We start from the raw sequence: 24,280 nt of genomic DNA, 5'->3' as shown, positions 1-24,280 counted from the left end.
TTTGTTAGGAAAAACTAATTTTATGAACATGTGTAACAAATAATAGATCAAGATTGCACAATAGACACGAGCACACATAAAATTCTCAGCTTCCAAAGAAAGGGAAACAAGAGTGACTTTCACTAATGCTTGATGTTGGAAAAAGAAAAAAGGAAAAATACTTCAAAACGTAGTAATAAAACGCTTCAAAACGTACAACTTCGCGGGAATTCTTTCGCACTTCCCCGTCTCTCGAGTGCCCCTAGAGTTTCTAGACCATGTATTCCCGAACTACCCTCCGCGCAGAACTTTTCCTATTTATTTGCTACTTGCCCGACTCTTGTTTGTGGAAATTCTTGAAGGAACAGTAGCGACCCAAGCTCACGAGCAGCAGCAAAATGAAGAAGAAGCCGAAGCAGAGGAGAGCTGCTAAGACTGAAAACCGACTCCAATCTTCAAGACCGAAGCTGAAGGCAAAGCCAAAGACGAAGAAGAAGTTAACCAGAGAGGAACTCGATAAGCCTAAGAAGCCCCCTACGGCTTTCTTCTACTTCTTGTGAGTGTCACTTATCTTCTCTAATTTATAGTGGAAGTGGAGACGATTTGTTTCTGATTTCCCCGTTGCAGCAGCTCCGCTCCACTCTATCATTAGAGAGACTTTGATGTTGCCGATAGTGGACAAATACGCACTTGCAGTTTATTTTGTTTCTTTTCAACTTTCAGTCTTAAGAGGGTTGTGTTTGTTTAAAATTTTAAACTTCCTTAGCATTTGGCAGGAAGATGCCCACATTCAATAGGAAGTATAAACTATATATACGCCCGATAAATTTGTGGGGGTGTATTTGGCCGATATGTGGAAGTGTCAACAGCTAGTTGATTGTTGAGAATTAAGGCTCACAAAAGAGCCCCTGTTGTTGAGGACTTTCAGAAAATATGACATACTATCCTGAAATATGTTCATGGAAGTGTCTGCTGGAGTCACTAACTTGCCACATCCCGTCCAAGATGAATACAATAATAGGTAAATTTTATGAAAGCGATCATGACTGAGGGGATATTAGGCCATGCCTGTGCGAAGAAATGCTTACTTGATATGAGAACTCTCAGATTTTGGGTTTCATTCTCCAGAAAACCAATTTTCTGACTTGAATTCGTACTGGTGGCCTTGTTACCCTGTTTAATTTTGTGTGACAGGTAAGTATCTTCGTGTCAAATGTCAAGTGATTGGAAATTTGGTTTATCTTGGTGGTCAGGATATCTTATTTTTTTCAGAAAAGAGGAAAATGCATTAAAATGGATTGAACATGTTCATCGATGGTCAAACTCAGTTTGTGGAAATCCAAATGCACCTCCATGTTTAGGATGTTGGGCAGGACCATGGATTAATTTGGTTACAAATTTGTGAGGCTAATAGTGTTCAAAAAAATTCATTTGATTATATCGAGACTTTTAATACTGCTGGATGCTAATAAAATTTCTATGTACTAAAAAAAGAAAGAGAACTATGACAGTTTCTCACATGAGTACACTTTCTCAACGAAAAATTTCTTCTTTTGTTCTAATAGGGAAGATTTCCGTAAAAGCTACCAAGAGGAGCATCCAGATGTCAAATCCATGCGCGATGTATGCAGCAAACACTTATGGTATTCTTTATTATGAAGTAATGCTTGTTTCATCTTTTTGGCTCTGAAGCCATAATACTTCATTTTTGCAGATAGGGAAGGCCTGTGGAGAGAAGTGGAAAACAATGTCATTCGAGGTTTGCCACTAATTTTTAACTTCTCATATGTTTGCAAAATACTCTTTGCTCATTGGAACATAGACTGGAAGTTCTCCTGTTTGTTGGTGCCTCCATGACTAGTTTTGGATTTTATGAGCCCTCCCACTTGGAGTTGCAAAAGCCACACATGTTTGGCTTGTATGTACCCCAGCATTCGAATCTAAGAAATGATCGGTCATGAAATCAGTGAATTAGAAGAAATACTTATGATTCTACAGACTACTTACGGATGAAGATTTATTGGAATTTATTATCCTTTGGAAGTGACTTTCACTTGCTGTTCTACCCTTGGATACTTTGATAGAATACCGAGATTAATTAGCCATAGTAAATGACAAATGGTTTTGGTTTCTGGTTTGTGCCACAGGAGAAGGTCAAATACTATGATATAGCCACAGAAAAGCGGCAAGCGTTTGAGGATAATATGGCGGCATATATAAAGGAAAAGGTAGTTTCCTTCCCTAGCTGCATTTCTATGCCTGCCACTATGGTGTCTCAGAATGATTATATGCATAACTTGTGTTGGTAAACCACTAACCTCATTTAGGATATGTAGAAGAAAATAAACCTCTGAATACTTACCAGTCCCTAGTTTTGCCCAATGTGTTATTCGTTTTTTTAGCACAGGCTTCTCTTATAATATGGCCAATCAATTGTTTAATTAGAAACTTACCATAAAGGTCTTCTTAGTTTCAAGCTTTTTCTCTTTGTTCTCTCAAATATACTCATTTGTATGGTTTTTCTTATTCATTTTATCATCATTTTCATTGCCTGAAGGAAAGCGGCAAGTATTTGCAACCATCTGATGAGGACTATGAAGAAGGAGATATGTCTGACTAGAGAGTTGTGCGTCATGTTCATGGATCTTATGTTTTAGTTGAAATCATCTTTGAGGCATCATTCTTGTGAAACTTGTTGGTTTAAAGATTGTACATGTATTGCGAATCCCATTTTTCAGGTTTGATCTTCTTAACTGCCCAGACAGCAAAAAGTTTCTTCGCTTCTCTCCATTGTTTTCAATTATATATTTTCAACTGTCTTATGTAAAAGATGTATCATGGAGTTCTTAAGAAACCATTAGCTTAAGGGGATGGAAATTGAACAGAACAAATGGAAAGAAGAATAAGACAGAGTTGGTAGAGAAGCTGCAGGTGCCAGCCTAGGATGCTTCATTTGTATTATTCACAGTTTTAACATTTTCTTTTTTCGTGGAAATAATGCTACAGCTGGATAGATTTCACTTCTTCAACAGGATAGATGTTCGACATATCCAAAGAATCAGCAATACTTCTGACCTCTGCAATCATTGCAATCACATCATTGAGTTTGTTCACTGCTGAGCCAACACCCTGCATTTAAACATGAAAATCAAAATTGAGAGCTTCTTTGTGGAACCATCTCAAGATAACGAGTAGAAGAGAACAAGGAATGTCAGGTAATGTACCACTCCAGCTGCTCCTGCTGTCAATGCCATTGGTGCTGTAACAGCACTCAGTCCAGATGAACACATGACAGGAATGTTGATGGCTCTTGAAATGGAATATGCGGCTGCTAGGGTTGGACTTGCCTAAGCTCACAAGATGGAAAAACCAGTAAACACCATTCAGTTACTTCATGTTAGAATTACTTGTTAGTGAATGAAACGACTATTCTTTTAGCAGAATGAACAATGGATTGGAAATTGAAAGATGTCGTGCACCTTTTCCATGAGACCAAGAACACCAGGTTTCGAAGGATTAGAACACTTTCCTCCCTCGGTTTGAATCACATCTGCACCCTCCTTTTCTAGCAACTCTGCGAGCTTGACCTGTTCCACCAGAAGTACTTGTAAACAATGGCGGCCTAGACATCATAACTTCTATATTTGTCTGAATGGAATGCAATAACCTGATCAGGGAGGCTAAGTGTGTGAGGGACAGTGACAGACAGCACAACAGATGGAAGAATCCTCTTTGTATCCTTGGTGAGTTTCAGTATCTGCATCACGAACAACAGCTTGATTAAAACGTACAGCGCCATTCTTTGTGGTGAGACTGAACTGAATATAAATGCCCTTGACCCAAAACCATGGATGTACCTGCTCTGGTGAGAATAGCCTGCCCATCTCGTAGAAGGAGTCGTAATTCCCAATCTCCACCTGAAGATACCATCGATTTCACAAGTAAGGCAACTTGATTCAGGAGAAGCACTCAAAGAAGATGTCCCAGAAAAAAGAGTTGGAAGATTTTGTTATTTGAACCATTTGAGCGCCCGCTTCGACAGCAGCCAAAAAGGCCTCAGGATCCACTGAAGAAACGCAGATCTGGGATCAAGGAAAAATAAGCGTAAATTCATACGCTGCTATTGACGGTATGAAACAAACAAAGGGGCGATCAATTAACGCAGCTGAGAAGCCAACCACTGAGCTATGAAGAGGGCTTTTTACCGGCAGAGAAGTGATGCTGAGAGCAAGTTTTACTAACTCTGGGTCGCAAGCTATGTCCACATGGGTGGCGCCACCCTAAGACCGTGTTAACTTTGGTATCAGTAAGAAACCCTTCATCAATTATAGTTAAAAAAAATCGCAAAACCATGAGTGAGAAGAAATGCAACTGGAACTGGAACAGTTAATCAGCCCACCTTATCTGCAGCAGTGACGACAGCTGCGACGTTTTTTCTATCAAAATTCAGAAGGCCGGAAATAATCTGTCAAAGAAAGATAACATCACACCGTTACCTTAGACAACTGTTCTCAAAAATCTTAAAAAACACACTACTATAACAACGAAGGAGTCTTTTTATTTTTTTCTTTCTGCAACCGAGGAATAGAGAAAAGGGAAGGTTTTCTCTAGCAACCTTGAGAGCTTTTCTTCGATAAAAATCTCTCAGGACCACCTCTTTGGTAGAAGAAAGCATCGCTGTTGTTGTAAGAGAGATGGCTCTCCTACAAAGAGGAGGGTGTGGCGTGTGCGAGCAGAGACCGAGTAGAGGATTTGGGTTGCGTTGGAGAAGGGAGTGAGGAGAGGAGAGGAATGGTGAACAGAGGGCTGCATGCGCCATCGTTGCGCTCACTATGCTCTACACCACGCCAGCCGCTGAGAGGCGATGAATAAAAGATAAGAACTCCGTGTGGAGATTTTTTTTTTCGGCTGCTCGAAGTGGCACTTTGGTTAAATAACTGCAGTAGCCGCAGTGTCATTTTTTCAACTAAACCACCTAAAAAATGTAAGAATAGAAAATACTATAATATTCTTAAATTAATAGTAGTAATCTAAAAAGTCGATAATAGTGCACAGTTTAGCATACCAGAGGATCCGATTTTTAAGCGGAGGGTTCCAATCACCTATGGATTAAATACAAAATCCAACATGAAGAGTGACCAATTCAGCCGGAAGACCCGGCCGCGGGAGGTAGGAGAAACGAATGTCTTATGTTGAGTTGGTAGGGAAGTAGGATAGTTCCAAGTTTGAATTATAAAGGTCTTGGCATCTTCCTTTTTGCAGTTTTCGACCCTACCGGTTCTTCTCCGGTTTTATCGTGAGCTGTTCCGTCTTTTTTCCCGCCGAGTTTGCTACCAGGAATTTCACTTCCCCGCGTCGTATGCCATATGGACTGGTATGACATGCTTCCCCTCTCAAAATCTCCTTGCCTCGACAGCATGGAGAGGACCAAGCGCCGGCAGCAAGTGCTTCTCCGTCAACTTAGAGACCCTGAGCTTTGCCGCTCTGTAGATTTTCAGGTACTAGGTATTTGCTTTCGATTGATATTCTGAAGCGATTATTTTTCAACTATTTGTTGCCTTCGATTGGAAAATTCAGGTTACTTCCTGTTCTGGTACTAGTTCGCAGCCAGCTTTTGGAAGTCCAGCCAGTCGAAATGATGATGTGGTGGTTGTCGCGTGAGTTCACTACATGTTTTTTTTTTTTTAGTTTATTGGGTAGTACCCTATCCGGCAGAACAGTCGTTCCTAGATTATAAATGGTTCCTACGAGAGCAATTGTGAAGTTTGGCAGAAAAGTAATACAACGAACATTAGTTTGACAATTGTTATGCCGACAGCGCTTGCAGAACTCCTATTTGCAAGGCTAAGAGAGGGTCTTTTAAGGATACCCCTGCGGAAGATTTGCTTGAACATGTACTGAAGGTAACTTTTAAATGCTTTGAAGCTTTAGAGTCTCCCAGTTAGTGTTATAGTATAGTAGCAAGGCTCCCGAATACTGATATTTTAGTTAAGAATGTATTGTTGCATGAATGATGCTTTTCATTCCATATATCAACCAAAGACTTTGATTTTGTAACTTAATCGTGTGAAATTGATCATAGTTGCGAACTAAATCCCAACATTTTCTGCTAGGAAGCCACCAGTCTGCTTGAATCTTGTCCTTTGCCGTTGACTCCAAGTGGATAAATATTTAATTGCTTGTTGATCAACTTCAGAAGTCTCAGTTGAGTTGACCATGTTCTCTTCTTGTCGACAATTTTATAATTCTGAATAAGTGGTACCAACAACAATGACGGTTGGGTGGCCCAGAATTCCATGGAAGTCTCCTCATTGTAAAGCGTATCAAATGAGCGATAACTGAGCTGCTGGTACTTAGTACAGTGGTGTTCAACTAGATCACTTCGTGAAGTTCAGCGATTTATTATTGGTATATGAATGGTACCCAGGAAACTCTAGCAGTCGCAACAGAGAAATTCTGTTGCTTGGTTAGAAAAGGAACTTGTTAATTTTTCTCTTTTTTCCATCCCTTATATTTCTTCATCATCATCTTCTTCTTCTTGATTCTCCAAAACTAAGAATATGACTTCATATTTGGATTGACTGATACTTACATTAGAGAAGTGAACTTGATTAATGATTTATGGGAATAAGTGCATCATATAGGAATAGGACCACACAAGGATCGAGAAAAGTAGGGTATGACTGGGTTAGCAATGTTTTAGGCAGTGTTGGAAAAAACTGGAGTCCATCCACATGAGGTTGGAGATATAGTAATAGGGAATGTGATTGCCCCTGGTTTCAGTAGAGCAGCAGAGTGCCGGCTGGCAGCTTTCTTTGGTGGTTTTCCAGGTTTGTTCTGTTACCTACCACATTTTATGTGCTTACCTTGCAGAACTTCACTTCCTTATTTCATATTTTTCCTCAGAAACTGTGCCAATCAAAACAGTGAACAGAAAATGTGCTTCCGGGCTTCAAGCTGTTGCTGATGTGGCTGCTGCAATCAAATCTAGTTTATATGAGATTGGTCAGTCCATTTTCTTGTCTTTCTTATGGTTACTTAGAGGGATCATGTTTTATTATCTGTGTATATTCATGTGATTCTATATTTGTAGGCATAGGAGCAGGAGTCGAGTCCATGTCTCTGGATGTTGGGGTCCACAAATATGCATTCAACCCAAAGGTATAAGCTCCAAAATTGAAGCAGTGTAGTTGGTGTGCCTTTCTTGATTTAACAATGTATACAAATTTCTGTTCTTATAAATTTCTTGTAAAGCTTGGAAATGCATTTTTTCTTGATCCAGGTTTATTCTCAGCCTAACCAAAATGCTAAAGATTGCCTGATTCCGATGGGCATCACATCAGAAATTGTGGCTGACAAGTACCATGTTTCACGTACAGATCAAGATAAAGCTGCTGTATGTTTATTAATCCTCAGCTAGATAGATTTAGCAGCTGTATGTTTACTGCAAATGTGAAAGCTGTGAACAGTATCTTTAAGTTATTGTCGTCTAGAAAGTATTTTCTGTTCTGAGCAGGTCAACTGATGTGTTTGCACTAAAGAAAATCAGGTTCTCTGTGATACTTTTTACATATATAATTTTTTTCCTATCAGCTTTTATCTCAGAAAAGGGCTGCCGAAGCTGCTGCAAAGGGGAAGTTTGATGATGAGATTGTCCCTGTGCAGACAAAGGTTTGATTGAATTTTGTAGTTGATCCTATAATTTCAGAGCATTCAGACTGGAAGCATAATGATGAGAAATCCTACTTATTTGCAGGTTATTGATAAGAAGAATGGTATTGAAAGGATTGTTATTGTTTCGGCTGATGAAGGCATCCGGCCAGACACATCTATTACCGTTTTATCTAAGCTTAAATCTTCATTTAAAAATGGTGGATCTACAACTGCAGGTGCTCTTTTATTCTGTATTAGGGATTCATTTATAGTCATCCAACAGTCAATTTTTATGTCTTGGCCATTTTCAACCACACATAAAATCAGGCAATTCAAGTCAAATTAGTGATGGAGCTGCAGCTGTCCTATTGATGAGACGGGAAGTTGCAGTAAGGAGAGGCTTGTCAATACTGGGAACAATCAGGTACTAAAATGATTTATTATGAATAAGCTTAACTTCCTTTGATCCTTTTCCTCATATATCTTTTTCCCCTGGAAGGAGTTTCTCTGCTGTTGGAGTAAAACCTGAGACAATGGGCATTGGTCCTGCATTTGCAATCCCAGCTGCAGTTAAGGCAGCAAGATTAAATCTTGAGGATATCGATCTTTTTGAGATAAATGAGGTAACAACTGCAAGCAAACTTCTTTCTCTCCTGAAGACCTGGATTTTGTTGAAAATGATACATAAACTCATAAGAAACTACTAAATTTACCTTGTGTATGCTGTATGATAACCATCTGTGATGCATTCAGTTGACATTTCTATGTGGTCTGAAACTGAGAAATTAGGTTTTTGATGGATCCAATTTAGTTTCTTGAAATTGTCTTTCATTTCTCTCGAGAAAATCTCTTTTGTACTTCCTGCAACGGTGTTCTTTCTATCCTTGTAATGTAAAGAACATTCTTATGAAACAGGCATTTGCATCACAGTATGTGTATTGTCTCCGTTCTCTAGGATTGGATGCAGGAAAGGTAAATGTGAATGGAGGAGCAATTGCTCTTGGACATCCAGTTGGAGCAACAGGTATGTTCTTGCTAATCCCTTTTCTGCAATGGGCCAAAATTCACATCTAGATATTTAGTGAACTGCTTTACTAAAAAATCTTCTTTTGAAATTAAGCATATCCAAGAGACAAGCTTTCTGTGGTTCGATCTTAGATCAGTGGTCACCCTGGGGAGTTTATTAATGTGTGGTCATGGGTTCAAGGCTCATGTTATTAGGGGTATCTTCAGGTTGTGTGTGTATGTTTTTCACTATATAAAAATCAGAAAAGAACCAAGACTTTTTCATAAATAGCCAAATATATATGACATGGTTCTAGAGTTTGATGTTGCATGATTTCTACTCCAACTTATGTGCCCAAAGTCTGACAAAAAGAGTAATGCTAAAATATTTGTCTGCATTTTCGTAAAGATAAGCAATAGAACAATTTATGAAATATCGATTTGGCCAGCTCCAGTCTTATTAGATTCTTAATTGTGTTCTTATCTGAAGTTTAGATTCTTTACATAAGCATCTTTCTGGTTTTCACCTTCCAATTTCGTGTATACCTGTTTCCCATCCATTATTGTGAACATTCTTCATCAACATTACCAAATGGCTGATTCCCCTGAAACTAAAACCAGCTAAATTCGTTTAATTTTCTATATTTACTTACTTTATTTGTCAGGAGCACGTTGTATTGCAACTTTATTACACGAAATGAAGAGGCGTGGTAAAAGTTGTAGATATGGAATTGTTTCAATGTGTGTAGGTGAGACTACAAGAAACTCAGTGGCTGTTAAGCTTTTTCAGTTGGAGTGCAGCTAATCCATTTTTCATCATTCCTTCGTGCATTCCAGGAACTGGAATGGGAGCTGCTGCCGTTTTTGAGTCTGCATAGCATCGATTGCCACTTTGTCCGGTAGATTAAAAGATTGTCCTTGTGTCACACTCACTTGAGGAAAAGGGGGAAAGTGGTTTTCTGTAATGGTTTACTCGCAGCAGCTACCGTGTCATCTTTGGAACAGGAGATTAATTTTAACTATTCTTGACCTCAGCGAACGTGCTACCAATGGGATAAAATTCGTCACAAACTGATATCATCCCGAATTGTGATTGTCCATTTTCCCAAGTCGTCGTTTGTTGTTTACAAATGTCTACTTGCCACTGAAATTGCATACTATTCATATTTCATGTGCTTAGTTTACTTAATCTTGAATCATTCTTGACTTCCAGCAAGCCTTGAATCACTGTTGGCGTACGCAAGGTTGGTGAGTACTTAAATAATCGATGCAAGGTGACAGGGAGAAGGATCAAGGTGGATAGCCGTGTAATAGGAGGCACACGAACTCCAGAAAAAAAAGAAAAAAAGGAATAAATTCCCAACTTCTTGTAAAGGTTTATCAAGCTAGTAACGTGCAATTGAAAACTGATAATAATTGAATCAAATAACTAGTGTTTCTTAATCAAGCTTTACAATCATTCAGAGAGAGTTGGTGCACATCTCATACACTCTCTGAGCCCCCTCTTATTGTGGGTTAATCTTTGAACAACAAGAAACTGTACAAATATGGATGATATGTTCTTAAGGTATATGCATATCTATCTACTTCTACAGTCAATCGATCAACCATGAAGAACGTCCAAAAGCTCTGAGAGGTCACATTCAGAAGGAAAGAACTCCTCCTCCAACCCCTCTGTTTGGAACACGAAACCATCGTAAGATGCAAACGGTACTTCCAATTCAACAGGCCAAACGTCGTCAGTCTGTTGCTGAAAAGCATCCGGGCATTGATTCATCACCCATGGACTCTGCGTCGCCGTAAAAGCTGCTAGAGGCGTCAGAGTCTGGATTTCCGACTCCAACGAATTAAAACACATCGCCATTTCTTCACAATCTACTCCACCCGAGCCGTAACTATCAGGACTCATGCCTTCTTCAATCTCAATAACAGGAAGTACGGATTGACGTAAATCTTTCTTGGGTGAGAGGGAGGGAGACATGGCGTTCCGCCCGTTGCCAGTGAGCTCTTGAACGAGCCTCTTGAAGCTGGCGGAGTCCGTGATGTAAACCTTGGGCCGCAGCACCTTCAGCATGCTATTTAGTTGCTTCTTCTCTGCCTTCATTGATCCTTGACTCGTTTCAGAAGCGCCCTTCATTCCTTTGTTTAATCCACTGCACCTTTCGCTTCTTTTTCTCTTCTCCCTGTGGAAACTCCTATGCTTGAGGCTGATCGTCCATTTGAACGAGAGCCCCATTTATAGATGGTGGCTGCGTTTAGAAAATATCCATTAAAAGTATTCCAGAAGATGCCGAAAAAGGATATGGATTTCCCAGTATTAGCTTGAAGATTTAAGGGTCATTACCCACAACCCAGCTCCCACCCCAGATATTCTGTCACTTGTATGATCTAGCCATCTCTGTCATGAATATGCAGAATTCTCAAAAATCCGCTGAGTTTGTCACTTCATGAAATGTCTTCTTCGTTTTGTTTCCTCCTTGTCTCTGTCTGTTTGTAAGTTTTGCTTTTATTTAATCATGAAGGAAACACTACAGTGCAGCTTGTGGGTATTGCTATGAGAGGTGAAAACACAGGGCCCCTACATTAAAAAGGGGACCTAACTCACTGCTGCCAATTGGTTATCCGCCTGTCTTTCTGTAAAAGATACCAGACGAAGCCTAACAGTGATATAAAAATAGAGGCCATTGAGGGCACGAAAAGGAGCCTGTAGATGACAACTATTCAATGATGTGATCTGGTGTGCGTTAATCACACGTTGAGAGAGACGGGTTGTTGGATTAAGACGATATCCTGACAATCGCCATGGCGACTTGGCATCTACGAGATACGACATGAGAAGGTTTTTACGACATGGGAAGGTTTTTATTTTCCGTTCCGGCGACAGGTCACTGCGAAGTGTGAACTGATTTTAGTCCAATTTGGCAGTTTAGAGTCCCCGATGCAGTTGGAAAAAGGGTATCTCGCTTCAGAAAGCAAAAGAAAAGGAATCCCCGAATCAAAAACTGGTTATCTCAAATTTTCTTTCAATAGTTACATCTCATACAAGAACTAGCCTATTTCAAAAGCATCCCAAAGATAAAAGGCAGATTAGGTCATGACTCGGGTCAATGAACGAGTCTATATCAACCGAGTCGCACAACACAACGAGCCGACTCTTTCTTTGTGTAAGGGCATTTGAGGAAATTCGTAAGCAAGAAAAAACCCTAAACCTTCGACTGATCCCTCTTTATATGGAGAAAGCAGGAGATGGAATTTTCTAGTGCCTTTTGAGAGAACCGCGTTGCTTCTTTCTCTGTGCAGCTTGGTTCCGTTGCGGGCAAAGAGAGACCTTGAAGCCTCTATGCATCTGAATGGGAGTTATTCCTCTCTTTCAAGAATAGGGCTTTAGACATGTATTATGGTTTTAAGTTTCAACTTTTCTTCTCTTCTACCTGTGATTTTGGCTGTTCTCTTAGCCTCCCACCCTTTTTTTCCCCCTTTTTCTGCAGTTCTTGAAGAACGTTTTCGGCCTATCCAAGGAGTCTCGCATTATTGAATGAATATGCGAGTACTCTATTTCACCGGGCCTATATTCGCCGTGGCAGCCTCAAGGTTTGGCATGATTCCGTCGTGTATTAATTCAGAGGACTGCCCTACATTTCTATCCCTTCCAAAACATTCGAGAAAACCTATCCGTAGTGATCTTGAAATTTCTCCAGGTTTCACAAATTGCATACATTCCATTTTTCTTTAGATCAGCGCTTCCAATAGCTTAACAGGCACAATTTTTTTCACTGGTTTTCCGTCGTCCCGACGAAATCAACAGGCGGAAAACTTTATCGCAAGTTCTGAGTTGTCAGTAGGTAAGAACACTTAAAATATACGTTTTAAAGGTTTTGACAAGACAAAAAGAGTTACGGTGTTATACTGCAGGAAAGCTATTGACGAATTGAGAAGAAGAACCTAACTCCTCTCATGAGCTCTTTCCCCTACCTCCAAACAGGGGGAAGAGCAGATCCCGTCTGTCGTATCTCATATCTCTATGGTAAAGAGTATTTTTTATTTAAAAAAATAAAATATGATACCATCGGATCGATGGAGGTTACAGAAATTAAAATTTCTTTTGGCACTGCTTTGAGTATCAAAAGATGGATATACGATTTTAGGGTGCAAATAAATCATTTAAAACAGTAAATGAGCAATACAACTATTTTATAGAGGATTGCTTATGCTAGTGTTTGAATCAAAGAGTCTGGGGGAAAAGGGCCTGAAAATTAAAGACAGTAACATGCAATCTACTGGATTGATGTTTCAATTTCTGAATCAATTACGGGCATTAGAGAAACATCAGAAGTAGGCTATTAGATATTTCCCAAACAGCCATAATAGCTATGAAAAACGGATAAGAAAGCTTCCACATTTAAATGACTTCCCACCAAGGTAATTAAGAGAGGTAATGACTTGGAAAGTACTCCGCCTTTGTCATCTAATCATGTACACCGGGGCAGCACATTTTTGATATGTTACATGTATAAAATTACTGATGCCAGACAGGTTGGAATGCATGGCTGCGTTTATTCCCTCGAGGGTGGAACCCCGAGTCTGGTGCCACTGTGAAATTGTTCTCATGAATTTCCCAAAGGTAACGCTCGCTACTCAAGCGGCATGTGAGTGCAAACCGTACGCAGCTGATGCCATCAGAGTTATATGGGGCTTGCTTTTGAAACCTGCAGTTACAAGTTCAGCCATTACATACATTTCCCACTAAGCCCTGTGATTTAGAGACCAAAATCCCTACAGCAAGACAAAGTTAAACATAAATGAACATAATAAGCATCATCATAGACAAAAAAAGGGTGACTTTGTATTATTCAGCTCTTCACAAAATTCACGCACGTAGAAACAGATGCAATCGAACATTGCTACACAAGCTGGACACATTGAATCAAGCTGCATCGATTTCCTGACTAAAAATATTTTAGTATGTTTACTACATACATCAAATTAAATGTTGCCCAGGAATTTTCTCATGTGGCCTCCATCGACCAAAGAATACCTTTAGCAAGAAATGATAACATTTTGCTCGAGGTTTACACTGCTGGATAGAATTAGTTTCCATCTAACTAGAGAATCACCTAAAGGATCTATCTTCCATAATCATTTGAACAACTTAGAAGGGAGGGCAAAAGACAAAGTAATTAGTAGGTAAAGATTCATCATTTTGGTTGAGGAAATTAAGAGCTTCATGCAAAAACGTTGACTCAATAACTAAAGAAAAAAAAAACTGCCATATAATTATAATTCTATATTCAAAAAATTTCTATCAGGGAAATTATTAGGTTAGAAAAATGCAAGGCTGATTTCTGATGACTAAGAAACTATTAACATTTTCTATGAGAAAATGATTGTGAACTTAAACCTGGTTCTGCGAGCTGGTTGTAGTCGTCCAGCGTTGAGTATGAGGCACAGCCACCCTCCCATCCCGGATGTAAGTCACAACTCTAGATTGTACAGGTGTAGCAACAACAAGTCGTGGTGGCATTTCTCTCATGACCCAAAGTACAAAACCCGAGGGGACTGAAGAACCTGCGTAAAGTGAGAAGCCAATGTCTGAAACTGACCTAAATGGACTAAGTTGTCATATTTGCTCAGGATAAGGAGTACCTATAAAGTAATACACAATTATCAAAATTGAAGTCTTTACAGCAATATTGTACTCGAAGTCCCCATGATAAAGCACCTGCAGTTAGGACAATTCACACAATGTTGAAGAATAATAATAATGCGTGCTGAACTTCTATGTTAATGGTGTGTCAATAGAAAGAGCTTGAACAGAATTCGAACAGCATCACATACAGGGATATTGGTGACAAGTGCTACTAAAGCACATGAAGTGAAACACACAACAGAGACCACTGCCAAACCCGCAACCTGCACAAAAGAGAAATTTTACCGAGTTAATGCATGCAGGACAAAGATGTTTAGGAATTTGGAGATACAAAATAGGGGTTACTGGAGCCAATATATGACTCCATTCATAAATGATGCAAGACATCTCAATCTTTGTCACTGAACCTGATATATATGAACCTAACCACGATTTCAAGAACAGAAAATTTCCACTTTGGTAATTACCTTCCACATTTCAGTAGAGGCCTGTTCTGAACGTACCTTGCTCATTTTCAAGAACAGTAGCACTCCTGAAAGAAATGAGACATCAGGCAAAAAGAATGAATTAGCTGGTGAACCAGATAATGACAGAGCAAAATACATGGAAGACAATGCTTTCATATATCATCAAGAGAAGTTTGCAATAGTGAGGACAGTTGAGAACCTCGTTTACACGATGTATAACAGAAAAACAATGCCGAAAGTTTTGACTACAAATGAGATAGGTGAAGAGGTAAAATAAGTAAAGTACCAACCATAGCAAGCTAGAGCTCCTCCTAATAAAAGAATAGCTACAGAAAAAAGGTCAAGGTAAACCTGCACAGATAAAAGAGAAGCAGTGAAGCATTTCCAGAACTGCTATAATCAAACCTTGAAACAAAATCACAAAGAACAAGATTGAAGTAAATTGCAATCCATATATTCAATGACTTTTCAACTGGTTAAGATGTCGTATAACATACCCGAGCCACTGTTGAAGAATCAATTGGATTTTTGCCTTTACCAACCCATATTAACACAGCAAATGCCATCATCAAGATAAAGGTTAATAAAATAACCTAAAAAAATAGAAAACTATTAGTTTAAAATGTTTACACCACCTTCTCAAATCAACTACACCTAAATGTAAATGATGCATTAGTAAAAGAGTTCTTAAACGTACCAAAATAACAAACTTTTGACGACTACCAACATGAATCCAGTTGCAAGAGAGACACTTCCGATGATTATCTACTTGATGTGAACCAGTGGCAGTCTTAATCTTTCCCAATAAAGGTTGACAAGAAATATTCTCCTCATCATCCTCATCCTCATCATTTGCTTGATGACAAAGATCAACCCTGGAAAAGACGCAACTTTTAGAATATAGTGAACTTTTTGAGCTATTATATATTCCTGTGTCGTGCTGCAGCAAACAACTGTAATTTCAATTTTATACAGCAAAAAACAGTGCTCCTATTACAAAGTGGAGTGAGGATAAGAAGTGAACAACATCAAGTAACAGAATGGGGGGTTTGGTGTCAAATAGTAACTGAAGCAGTAATGATGGCCACAGATGATATAGCACTCGAAAAGTTTAGTACAACTTTTTACTTTTATTGTTTATTTTATTTTTGTGTGGTTCTGAAGTCTTCCTAGCCTGCTTTTTGTAATACAAGTTCTTAAATCTCCATCACATTGGGAAGAAACCAAAATACTTCTCTGCCACTACTTGCACTATCCACCAGTCTTTACAACTATTGCCTTCCTCATAACATAAGAGAAAGAGAAGATTGTATTTTGAAGGATGGTTTCTATCAAGCTGCAGTTACAGTTTCATGGAGACCTACAGACAGACAGTTTCCACTGTTGAAATGAAAAGATTCTACTCAGAATGGTCATTGAAATGGTTGTACATGGTTGAGAAACCCTATGGACCCCACAAGTCTCTAATGAAGTGATGTTACCAGAAACAGCTAGAGAAGTGTAAAGCATCAAACTGATGAATTTAGGGGTTTCAAATGTTACTGCTGTTATAGAATCATCTAAACTATGTTTTGCACAGAATTAGGAAGTACGAGTTTGGAGACACCACCACAAAAAATTACTTGTACATGTCTATAGGGAGAGCAGAATCCAATTAGTGTTTGACTCAATCCTTGGCTTTAAAAGAGAAATCAAATGAAGAATTATGGATTAGTTTTTTGTCCATCGGAATTTTATCACCCCGAAGATGAACATATTGAACACAGACTTTGTCAAACACCAACCTTCCACCTTCTATTTTTCTCCTCCATTTATTGTTCCAGCAATTGCCACCTTTCTCACAAACACACTAGAACCCATTTAATATGTGCAAACCATTTTAAATGGCTCTTTCTTATTTTCTCATCTAACCCTTCCTTATTTTCTCGCCTATCTATCAGTACTACCGATAGGTGTTTTTAATGCTTTAATGTTCTTTTTCTTTGCTCATTTTGTCACCTATGCAACTTTCGCATCTGGGTAGCACTCATCTTTTGTAGATGTTGCTTCTTCACCACCAATATCCTCCTGCTCAGTAAACAAAGTTAGCGAGGCAGACATCTAGTAGAAATTTATTTCATCAAAGTTGGTATTTGAGATGCCAATCTCCACTTCCGCAAGATAAACTTTTTCCATCTGCTATAGCCTTCTCAATTGCCACTTATTGTTATGTGGTTGAGCCCTGCTAACAAAAAGAGTATTTTTGGTGCATAACTTGTCTCCTGTCTGTAATGGACTCCAGTCTCTTGGATTAAAATAAATATAAATTCCTATCCTACACAACCTCTATAGGGAGTTGAAGAACACCATTACAGAAGAGATCAGAGAGAGAGAAAGAGCGTACCAAAATGATAAAAGTAGAAGGAATGCTGCTAAAAATAGAATCTGAGGAGAGGCTGCACAAGGATTGAAAAGTTAAAATTCTCAACATGTTGAGATAAAGATACAAAGAAACATGATTTATGCTTTAACGTTTGACATTATTAAAAAAAAAATCTTTTGACAACAGACAACTATAAATTTTTGAACTTTTTTCTTCATAAGCTCATTTATACTCTTCACTGAATAAATTATGCATCAAAGGCAGGAATATGTCTCGCTTCACTTCAGATCTGCAAACTTTTTAGGTTCTCTCCTTAGTATCTTGGCTGTTTAAGTTCCATCTGCCCTTGCTTAAATAGATTATCCATTAACATTTTTCTATATCATTATTTATTTATTTATTATTTTTTTGAGATCCCAAATGATTCCGAATGGACATGAGGATCATACTCAAGAAGGAAAAGTCTGGAGGAAACATACCCATAAGGATAAATCTACAAGCCAAAGACCAGCAGAAACATCTTCCACATGTAGCGAAAAGAGTTGATATAAAATAAACCAAGAACCCTGCCATATGGAAAAATTAAAAAACAGATAACTTATGACAGGTCATGAAAGCAAAAGCTCAGAATAATTCAACACAAACTAACTTATAAATGTTTTTTAAGAAAGATTGAAAACCAGTGACCATAACCCACTTAGAGGCAGATAAAAACGCCTTTTGTAGATTGAATCAGTCAGACACGATTTAAGGGTGGAATGACACAAAACTATGCAAATCAAAGTACATCAATTCAGATGCAGCTTCATAAATGCAACCCCTTTACTTCAAGGAAAGATGAGGGAGAAAGAAATGGTAGACCACATGATCAGTTCTAACCAAAACAAAATGTGAAGTACATTACTATTTGCAGTATAAGTCCTTAAAGATCAATAATAGAATCTTAAATTGTCTTCAACAGTAATAATAGAGCAATCAATCACAACTACTATTGATTTTTAAAACTGCCTTCAGAAAATATATGCTCAAAAGAAAAAAAACTTGGCCATCACGTGGTCCAACAGAATTAGCTCAAAGTAGTGTCATACCTATGTTTGAGCAGCCAATCATGAGATGGAAAACCTGCATCAGGACATGAATATATGAATGAGCAAACTACAAGAGAAATACCAAGCCTATGAATTGCTATATTGGCATCCAGAATAGGTTACAATATTTAAATATATAATGTTCTTCAGTTTTACCATTCTTTTTCCTTCTCTTTCTTTGAGAAGATGCAAATGATTTTATTAAACAAGACTACAAGATTTCAGAGGAGTCTCTGGGCAGCTTACAGAGAAAGTGTGTTCCCATGGTTAATGGAAACTCTTTCTTGAGGTAGAAAATCAATTTGAGATAGAAAACTTTCCTAAACTTTTTCTAGGAAACTCTTCTGAACTTGCAGGAAATTTTCAAGTAAATTCAATTGAAAACTCATATGATAAAAAAAAGTTGTTTTACTAGAAAACATTTCTTTAAAGATGTTCAAATTTTATTAAAAGCAAAAACAGAAACAACCAAACACTGAACAGACGTGGAAACAAAAAGGCAAAGCAGCCCCAGACAGATGGATCCAGAGGAGGAACCCACGCCTTAAAAAGAAATTACGATACAATGTTGTAAGTGCCCCAATCTAGCATAATCGTCAGCAAGGGAATTCGCCTCTCAGGTTCCATCCTTCAACTGAGAGGCATAAGATCAAATCTTCAATTTATTTCAATAGTTTTACTAAAATCTATTAATAACCCAACCGACCCCAATTGTTTTATCACTAAATCTACCAACATCAATTTTCAAATTACAATCAATTATTTATCACAAACCAAAGATATGTTTCATTTCCTCTAAGCATTTGTTGCATGTCAAGCAACTCTAAGATTATGGCAGTCTTATTTTTGCTAGTCTGCTTGCATATTCTCAATGAAAAGAAGAATTTTATTAGAACATTAAAAGTATTAAAATAAAAACCAGAATTGCATGATAATGAATGAATCTGCCCACTTAACGTGACTGTGGAGAGAGAATAAACAATAGTTGCAACAAAATTGTAGTTCAGACGTGTAGCAACAGAGAACTAAAAGAAAAGGAATACCACAGGCACTAAACAAAAGCATTTGGTGATATTATGGGATCAAAGGATAAGTACACATTCAGTGAGATCAATCAAAGTATGGCCACCATGGGGTCCAGATTGTTGAGAAGACCAGGTGAGACGGGGGATAAAGCCATGGTGTGGCCAAACACCAAGGCCGAAGACTGTGCAAGTCCAGTGCACAGCAATAGCAGCGATGGCCAAGGCCAAGTGCAATGGCACAGCCCAGAGGGGCGCACACATATGGCCGGCCCGGAATCAGCTGCAACGGAAGAAGACGTACTTACGCTTGCCAAACGGATGGGCAAGCAGCAAGGTACGCAACAACCCCAGCAGCCAGCCCAGACACAAGGCAGCACGCCAATAGACACTTCTGGCGGGGCGAAATGGGGTTGCGCGCGCCAGTAGTCCTGGCGGGTCAAAATGGGGTTTCAGCCAGGAGGGGCGCTGGTGGGTTGAAATGGGGTTGCGCGCGACCAGGAGTCCTGGCGGGTTGAAATGGGGTTGCACGCGCCAACAGAGTCTTGGCGGGGCGAAATGGGGTTTCCAGGAGTCGGGCGCCAGCAGGACTCCAGGCGCACGCGCGCGATCGGGAATCCAGGCGTATCCGCATGCACGCGCGCGAAGCGGGGTTGCGTCCAGGCGCATGCGCTACTAGAGGCGCATGAAATGGGGTTTCCAGGTGTCTGGCGCCAGCAGGACTCCAGGCGCCCGCGCGACCAGGGCGCCTCTGACGCCAGAATTCGAATTTTTCGGATTTGGCGGATTTCTTGGCGTTTTTAGAGATTTCTAAAGCCCAAAGGAGAGGCTATAAATAGAGGGGCCTCTCCCATTGTAAAGGAGTCGAAAAATCCTTAGTATTATTTGCTCTTCAAGTGTATAGAGAGAGTTTTTAGTCTTGGCCTTCAAGAGTGTTTGGCCATCCTTTGTAATCTTGTATTCTCAATACAACGTTGGCTTTTTCTCTTCCATATCTTGGTATTTTCGTTGCCCTTTTTGTCTTACAACTTCTTGTGTGAAGTGTTGGTTGGAGGATCCGAGGCTCAAGGAGGCTGACTAGTTCTTGGGAAGGACTAGGCCGCACGGGGTAGATATTCCGCTTGGCTAGACGGACTTAGCCTAAATCTAACCGCGTGACACCAGGTCTTAAACACCTCAAAAGATATCAATGAGAACTTCAGCAGTAGAACTGGAACCCTAATGCAGATAGTATAATATGCAGAAGATAACAAACATGCACAACACAACATAATAACTAATAGCTCACACACACAAAAAAAAACTTATCCTTGTTGAATGTAGATGTTATTCTTAGGGGGAAAAGAAGCAAGCTGGTTTCAAGAATATATCCAGTATTGGGGATTTCAATTCGTTCAATATTTGTATCATTATCTGAATACTACCACAGGGCCTTCCCTATTTGAGTTCTAAAATGTAAATGCAACTGTGCTTGTGCAGATTGGCAACAGAGTAACCAGCAACTACATGCTAAGTTTAAAAGCTTCTTTGTTCACCATAAGAAATAATAATAAATAAAATAAAAAATGATCTTCAGTTTTTTTGCTTGCAAGTATCCCAATGAATTGGGGAATATAATATGATTGTCAAAAAAAAAATTGTACCAAATCAGGACGGGCCAAATTCAAATTGTTCTGTTTAGCAAGATTAAATCAAATGACAACAACAGCATACCTTTTGACGTGTCCATCCAATCCGTTGATTATACAAATGAATCCTTACTAACTGTCATCACAAAGTAATTGAATCAGGTTAAGACCAGAAGTTTATGCAAACTTTCATTCTGACCAAGGAATAGTCTTTTTGTGGACAATTATGAGATAAGAAAAATGTTTTACTTTGAATTATGAAATGAAGTTTTTCTTTTCAATATCAGCACCTGTGCATCTATGATAACTACAAAAGAAGGGGCTAGAAGTTGATTGTTGCTCTCAGCCACAATCATGAGAAACACAATTGAATCCTAATCCATTGCTCTCACACTACTAAAAACACCTTCAATATCATTAACAGAATCAATATATAGTTGCAAGAAGTTCTTCCTAAAACCAGCCAAATCAGGTCTCTAGGGGCTCTATCATATAGTCTCTCTTAAACAATAAAGTCTGTCAGCGCAGTTCTCTTTTTATCCTGATATTTCTCTGCTAGTTGTCTAAGGTAATCAATTCGCTTGGCATTATACCAAATTAATATTTAAAACTCACGGTTATTTGACCAACACCTCATTTTAGCTACTCTCTGAAAATTTTATATTATGATTAATTACCTTTATTCCCCAATAATTATAGGTATCCTTTTGTTCTTCAATTATGTACCTACAATACTCCCCTTCATCCATTTGCATTGCTTCGTTTTATACATTTTGCTAAGGAAAATACTCAATGATGGTCAACCAAATTCTTCTCCACATTTCCCATACCGCAACATGATATATCTGACCAATAGCATTTTCAGTCTTTATCTTTGTTGAAACTTCTTTCACTTTGTTTTCTTTAATATCATGAGGAAGGGTGTAACCCTCATTATAGATTGTCAGTATCTACATGCTGTTGAACTGATGCAACATTAGTAGTCTTCCTTTCTCTTGCTTCAGTTCTACCCTATATAAATTTTCATTAACAAACAAATACAGCCTCTTCAGCACTGCTTTCTGCTTTGTATCTGAATTATAACACTTTATGTACTACATATACTACAAAGTAATGTCAGTGCCTAGTCATCATTCACCCTTCACTCAATGCATACACAAATCTTCACAAGTTACTTTGAACACAACTGAATCACCATCTAAGAGGTCTTTCAGCAGTGAATACCATAAGCAATCTTTCTTGTATAAGTATATCAAATCAAGAGCTTTGATCATGGGATCTGCCTCAGTTACAGATACCAGTAAGACTCACAAATATCTCTTGCAAACTCCTTTCCCCGCAGTGGCAAAGAATTTGTAAGTCAGCCTCTGGGACACTGAATTAACTGTTCTGTGCTACATAAACTTATTTTCAAAATTTTCTTATTATTTTATAAAGAGTGGTTAGATTTCTTACAATAAGAGGAAACCACGTTCACATTCCATCCCCAGTGATGTCTCTTCTAAGAAATGCAATTTATGACTTCTTCTCGTTTATTTCTATGTACATTTTAAAAGAGAAAATGTAAAAAAAAAAAAAAAAGGACCATTTGCAACTTGCCCGGCGATTATCTAATTCATATAGTGATTTTCGAAAAGCAGAGGAAAGTCAAAAGTTGTACATGAGAAATCAAAAGTGCTTGAACAAGTTAATTCCGGAAATTTGACACAAGATTTTTTCACTGGAAAGGCGAAGAGAGAACGCAAGAGAATGATATAGTAAACAGCGAGAAAGAGGGGAACAAAATCAACGCGCAGCCGACCTGAGAGAATGCGACGCCAGCAATAATTCCATCCAAACAGGCAAGAGCGGCATTCACTGCAACCAAAACCAACGGCGAGCAACGCCCCTGCTCGATTCTGCGCAGCATTTCGGTCAGCAGAGCCAAAACATGCAGAGATTAGTCCTTGGAGAATCAGATTCTAATGTTTATCCGTTCGAGTTTCTCACAAGCAGTTGAAAAGATACAAAAATAAAATAAAAATGAAAGTACAATCGACAGATCCGAGGGCGTTGTTTGTGATGGGATTCTGTCCTGTGTCCGTGAATGGAGATGAGATGAGAGGAAGCGAGGACACTCGGGACTCAGAAAGAGTGTTGTAGTCGTTTGGGTTTATTAGAAGGATTAAAAACTAATAATTAAGCTTTAGCTCCTAATTCCAATTACCTCCTTGTTTTCGTTTTAATTTCAATTAATCAGCGGAGAGGAAAACTGCGGTAGCTGTCGCCTTAATCGAAAGGGCGCGCGACCTCGAGCCGCTTGACTCCGGATTTTCTCAACATGGACGCTTCGCATGTAGCGGAACATTGTAGTTACAAAGACACGTGACATTCTTGGGAAAGGGTGATGCGTTTGATTAATCATTGATGGAGATGTATCGACGAGACGTGGCCTCCGTGCCGCTGGCTCGCCCTAGCCCTAGGTGACTAGGTGACTAGGTCATCCGCGTGGTCCCGCCATTATTTTTTAGACTAATTTTCTTATTAAAAATTATCTTTTAATTGATTTTCTTGTATTTGTTTTATCATAGGAAACAATGAAAAAATCTTTATGCTGTCTGTATTTAAATTAAAAATAAATTATTATTTTTATAATTAATAAAAATAAGATTAAAAGTGAGATGTAAGTGATTAATTTCACCGTTAGAGTTGAAGAAATTATGGGACCTTTATACAAATATTTGATGCATGTTTGAGATGCACATTTTGGAACAACAAGTAATCAACTAATTTACCCATTGAAAGGAAAGTTTTATATTGGAAATACATTTTTTTATCCATTTTATTTTTCATTTGTGTCCTTGGTTTTTTCCCCATTGTTTCTATATAAATCATAAGAAATTTATTTTCTCACCCCATTGAACAGATACTCTTTTGTGAGACTTCCTCCTGTGAAACTCCTATAAGATTCTATTATATTATTTTGGTTTTGTGAGAATTCTTGAGTCATATAAGACTCTTTCATACAATCTACAACACTCCACCTACAACAAATAGATTACCCACTTTTTAAAGGTAACTCAAACACAATTACTTTTTTAGGTAAAAAATAAAAGACTTGACTTGTATTTCTAGGTAGTGGGTTATGCATTGTTCTAAAACGATGAAAAACACAAGATGATAGACTGAAAAAATATTAGAGGAAAACAAATTTAACCGAAAGGAGGTGACTATGCAACACTTGTACTTCCAAACGAATCTAGAATGTGACCTTTTTTTTGTTAAAAAAAAAACTAGGGGGAGACTACAATATTAAAACTTAATAAATTTGAAAAAGTATAATTATTTTGGGGTGACTATAATTTTTCGAAGTTGATATGCGGAAAATACACGACTAAGTAACAAAAACACAAAACTTGAAAACAACATCAATGTAGGATATTGCATATC

General features: G+C 38.5%; 4 protein-coding genes across 5 annotated transcripts; 2 read left to right on the top strand and 2 right to left on the bottom strand.

Annotated features, from left to right (window-relative positions):
* Positions 1-209: 209 nt before the first annotated feature.
* On the top strand, positions 210-2,940 carry LOC137966157 (high mobility group B protein 14-like). The gene is made up of 5 exons (XM_068812728.1): positions 210-535; positions 1,545-1,602; positions 1,694-1,738; positions 2,127-2,207; positions 2,537-2,940. The coding sequence occupies exons 1-5, from the start codon at positions 378-380 to the stop codon at positions 2,597-2,599; spliced, it is 405 nt and encodes a 134-aa protein (XP_068668829.1). The 5' UTR covers positions 210-377; the 3' UTR covers positions 2,600-2,940.
* On the bottom strand, positions 2,868-4,867 carry LOC137966086 (uncharacterized protein ycf23-like). The gene is made up of 9 exons (XM_068812604.1): positions 4,595-4,867; positions 4,379-4,444; positions 4,185-4,259; positions 3,999-4,061; positions 3,837-3,896; positions 3,647-3,736; positions 3,459-3,566; positions 3,204-3,326; positions 2,868-3,108 (listed from the first exon to the last, which is right to left on the bottom strand). Exons 1-9 carry the CDS (start codon positions 4,796-4,798, stop codon positions 2,980-2,982), a joined length of 918 nt encoding a protein of 305 aa, XP_068668705.1. The 5' UTR covers positions 4,799-4,867; the 3' UTR covers positions 2,868-2,979.
* Positions 4,868-5,085: 218 nt separating this feature from the next.
* Positions 5,086-9,782, top strand: LOC137965870 (3-ketoacyl-CoA thiolase 1, peroxisomal-like). Of its 2 annotated transcripts, none has more exons than XM_068812361.1 (15): positions 5,086-5,148; positions 5,242-5,477; positions 5,557-5,636; positions 5,798-5,882; positions 6,683-6,809; positions 6,886-6,984; positions 7,073-7,140; positions 7,262-7,375; positions 7,573-7,650; positions 7,736-7,868; positions 7,960-8,056; positions 8,135-8,255; positions 8,548-8,656; positions 9,303-9,386; positions 9,475-9,782. In XM_068812361.1, the coding sequence occupies exons 2-15, from the start codon at positions 5,346-5,348 to the stop codon at positions 9,513-9,515; spliced, it is 1,368 nt and encodes a 455-aa protein (XP_068668462.1). In that variant the 5' UTR covers positions 5,086-5,148; positions 5,242-5,345; the 3' UTR covers positions 9,516-9,782. The 2 variants fall into 2 exon arrangements, with proteins under 2 accessions (XP_068668462.1, XP_068668380.1); XM_068812279.1 differs by having other exon boundaries at positions 8,132-8,255.
* Positions 9,783-12,919: 3,137 nt separating this feature from the next.
* LOC137966006 (tobamovirus multiplication protein 1-like) lies at positions 12,920-22,965 on the bottom strand. Its single transcript, XM_068812480.1, has 13 exons — positions 22,653-22,965; positions 20,937-20,987; positions 18,202-18,235; positions 17,593-17,679; positions 17,135-17,186; positions 15,449-15,626; positions 15,249-15,344; positions 15,042-15,102; positions 14,752-14,816; positions 14,473-14,547; positions 14,281-14,356; positions 14,036-14,202; positions 12,920-13,343 (listed from the first exon to the last, which is right to left on the bottom strand). Exons 1-13 carry the CDS (start codon positions 22,758-22,760, stop codon positions 13,320-13,322), a joined length of 1,074 nt encoding a protein of 357 aa, XP_068668581.1. The 5' UTR covers positions 22,761-22,965; the 3' UTR covers positions 12,920-13,319.
* Between the last annotated feature and the right edge of the window lie 1,315 nt (positions 22,966-24,280).

Source organism: Aristolochia californica, unplaced genomic scaffold (assembly GCF_029961685.1).
Source record: "Aristolochia californica isolate CCGP_79_NKW_82.1479 unplaced genomic scaffold, dmAriCali1.0.hap1 SCAF_1, whole genome shotgun sequence".
Classification (NCBI taxonomy): Eukaryota; Viridiplantae; Streptophyta; class Magnoliopsida; order Piperales; family Aristolochiaceae; genus Aristolochia; species Aristolochia californica.
The sequence above is the reverse complement of the archived record's forward strand: the minus strand, read 5'-3'. Positions and strand labels throughout refer to the sequence as shown.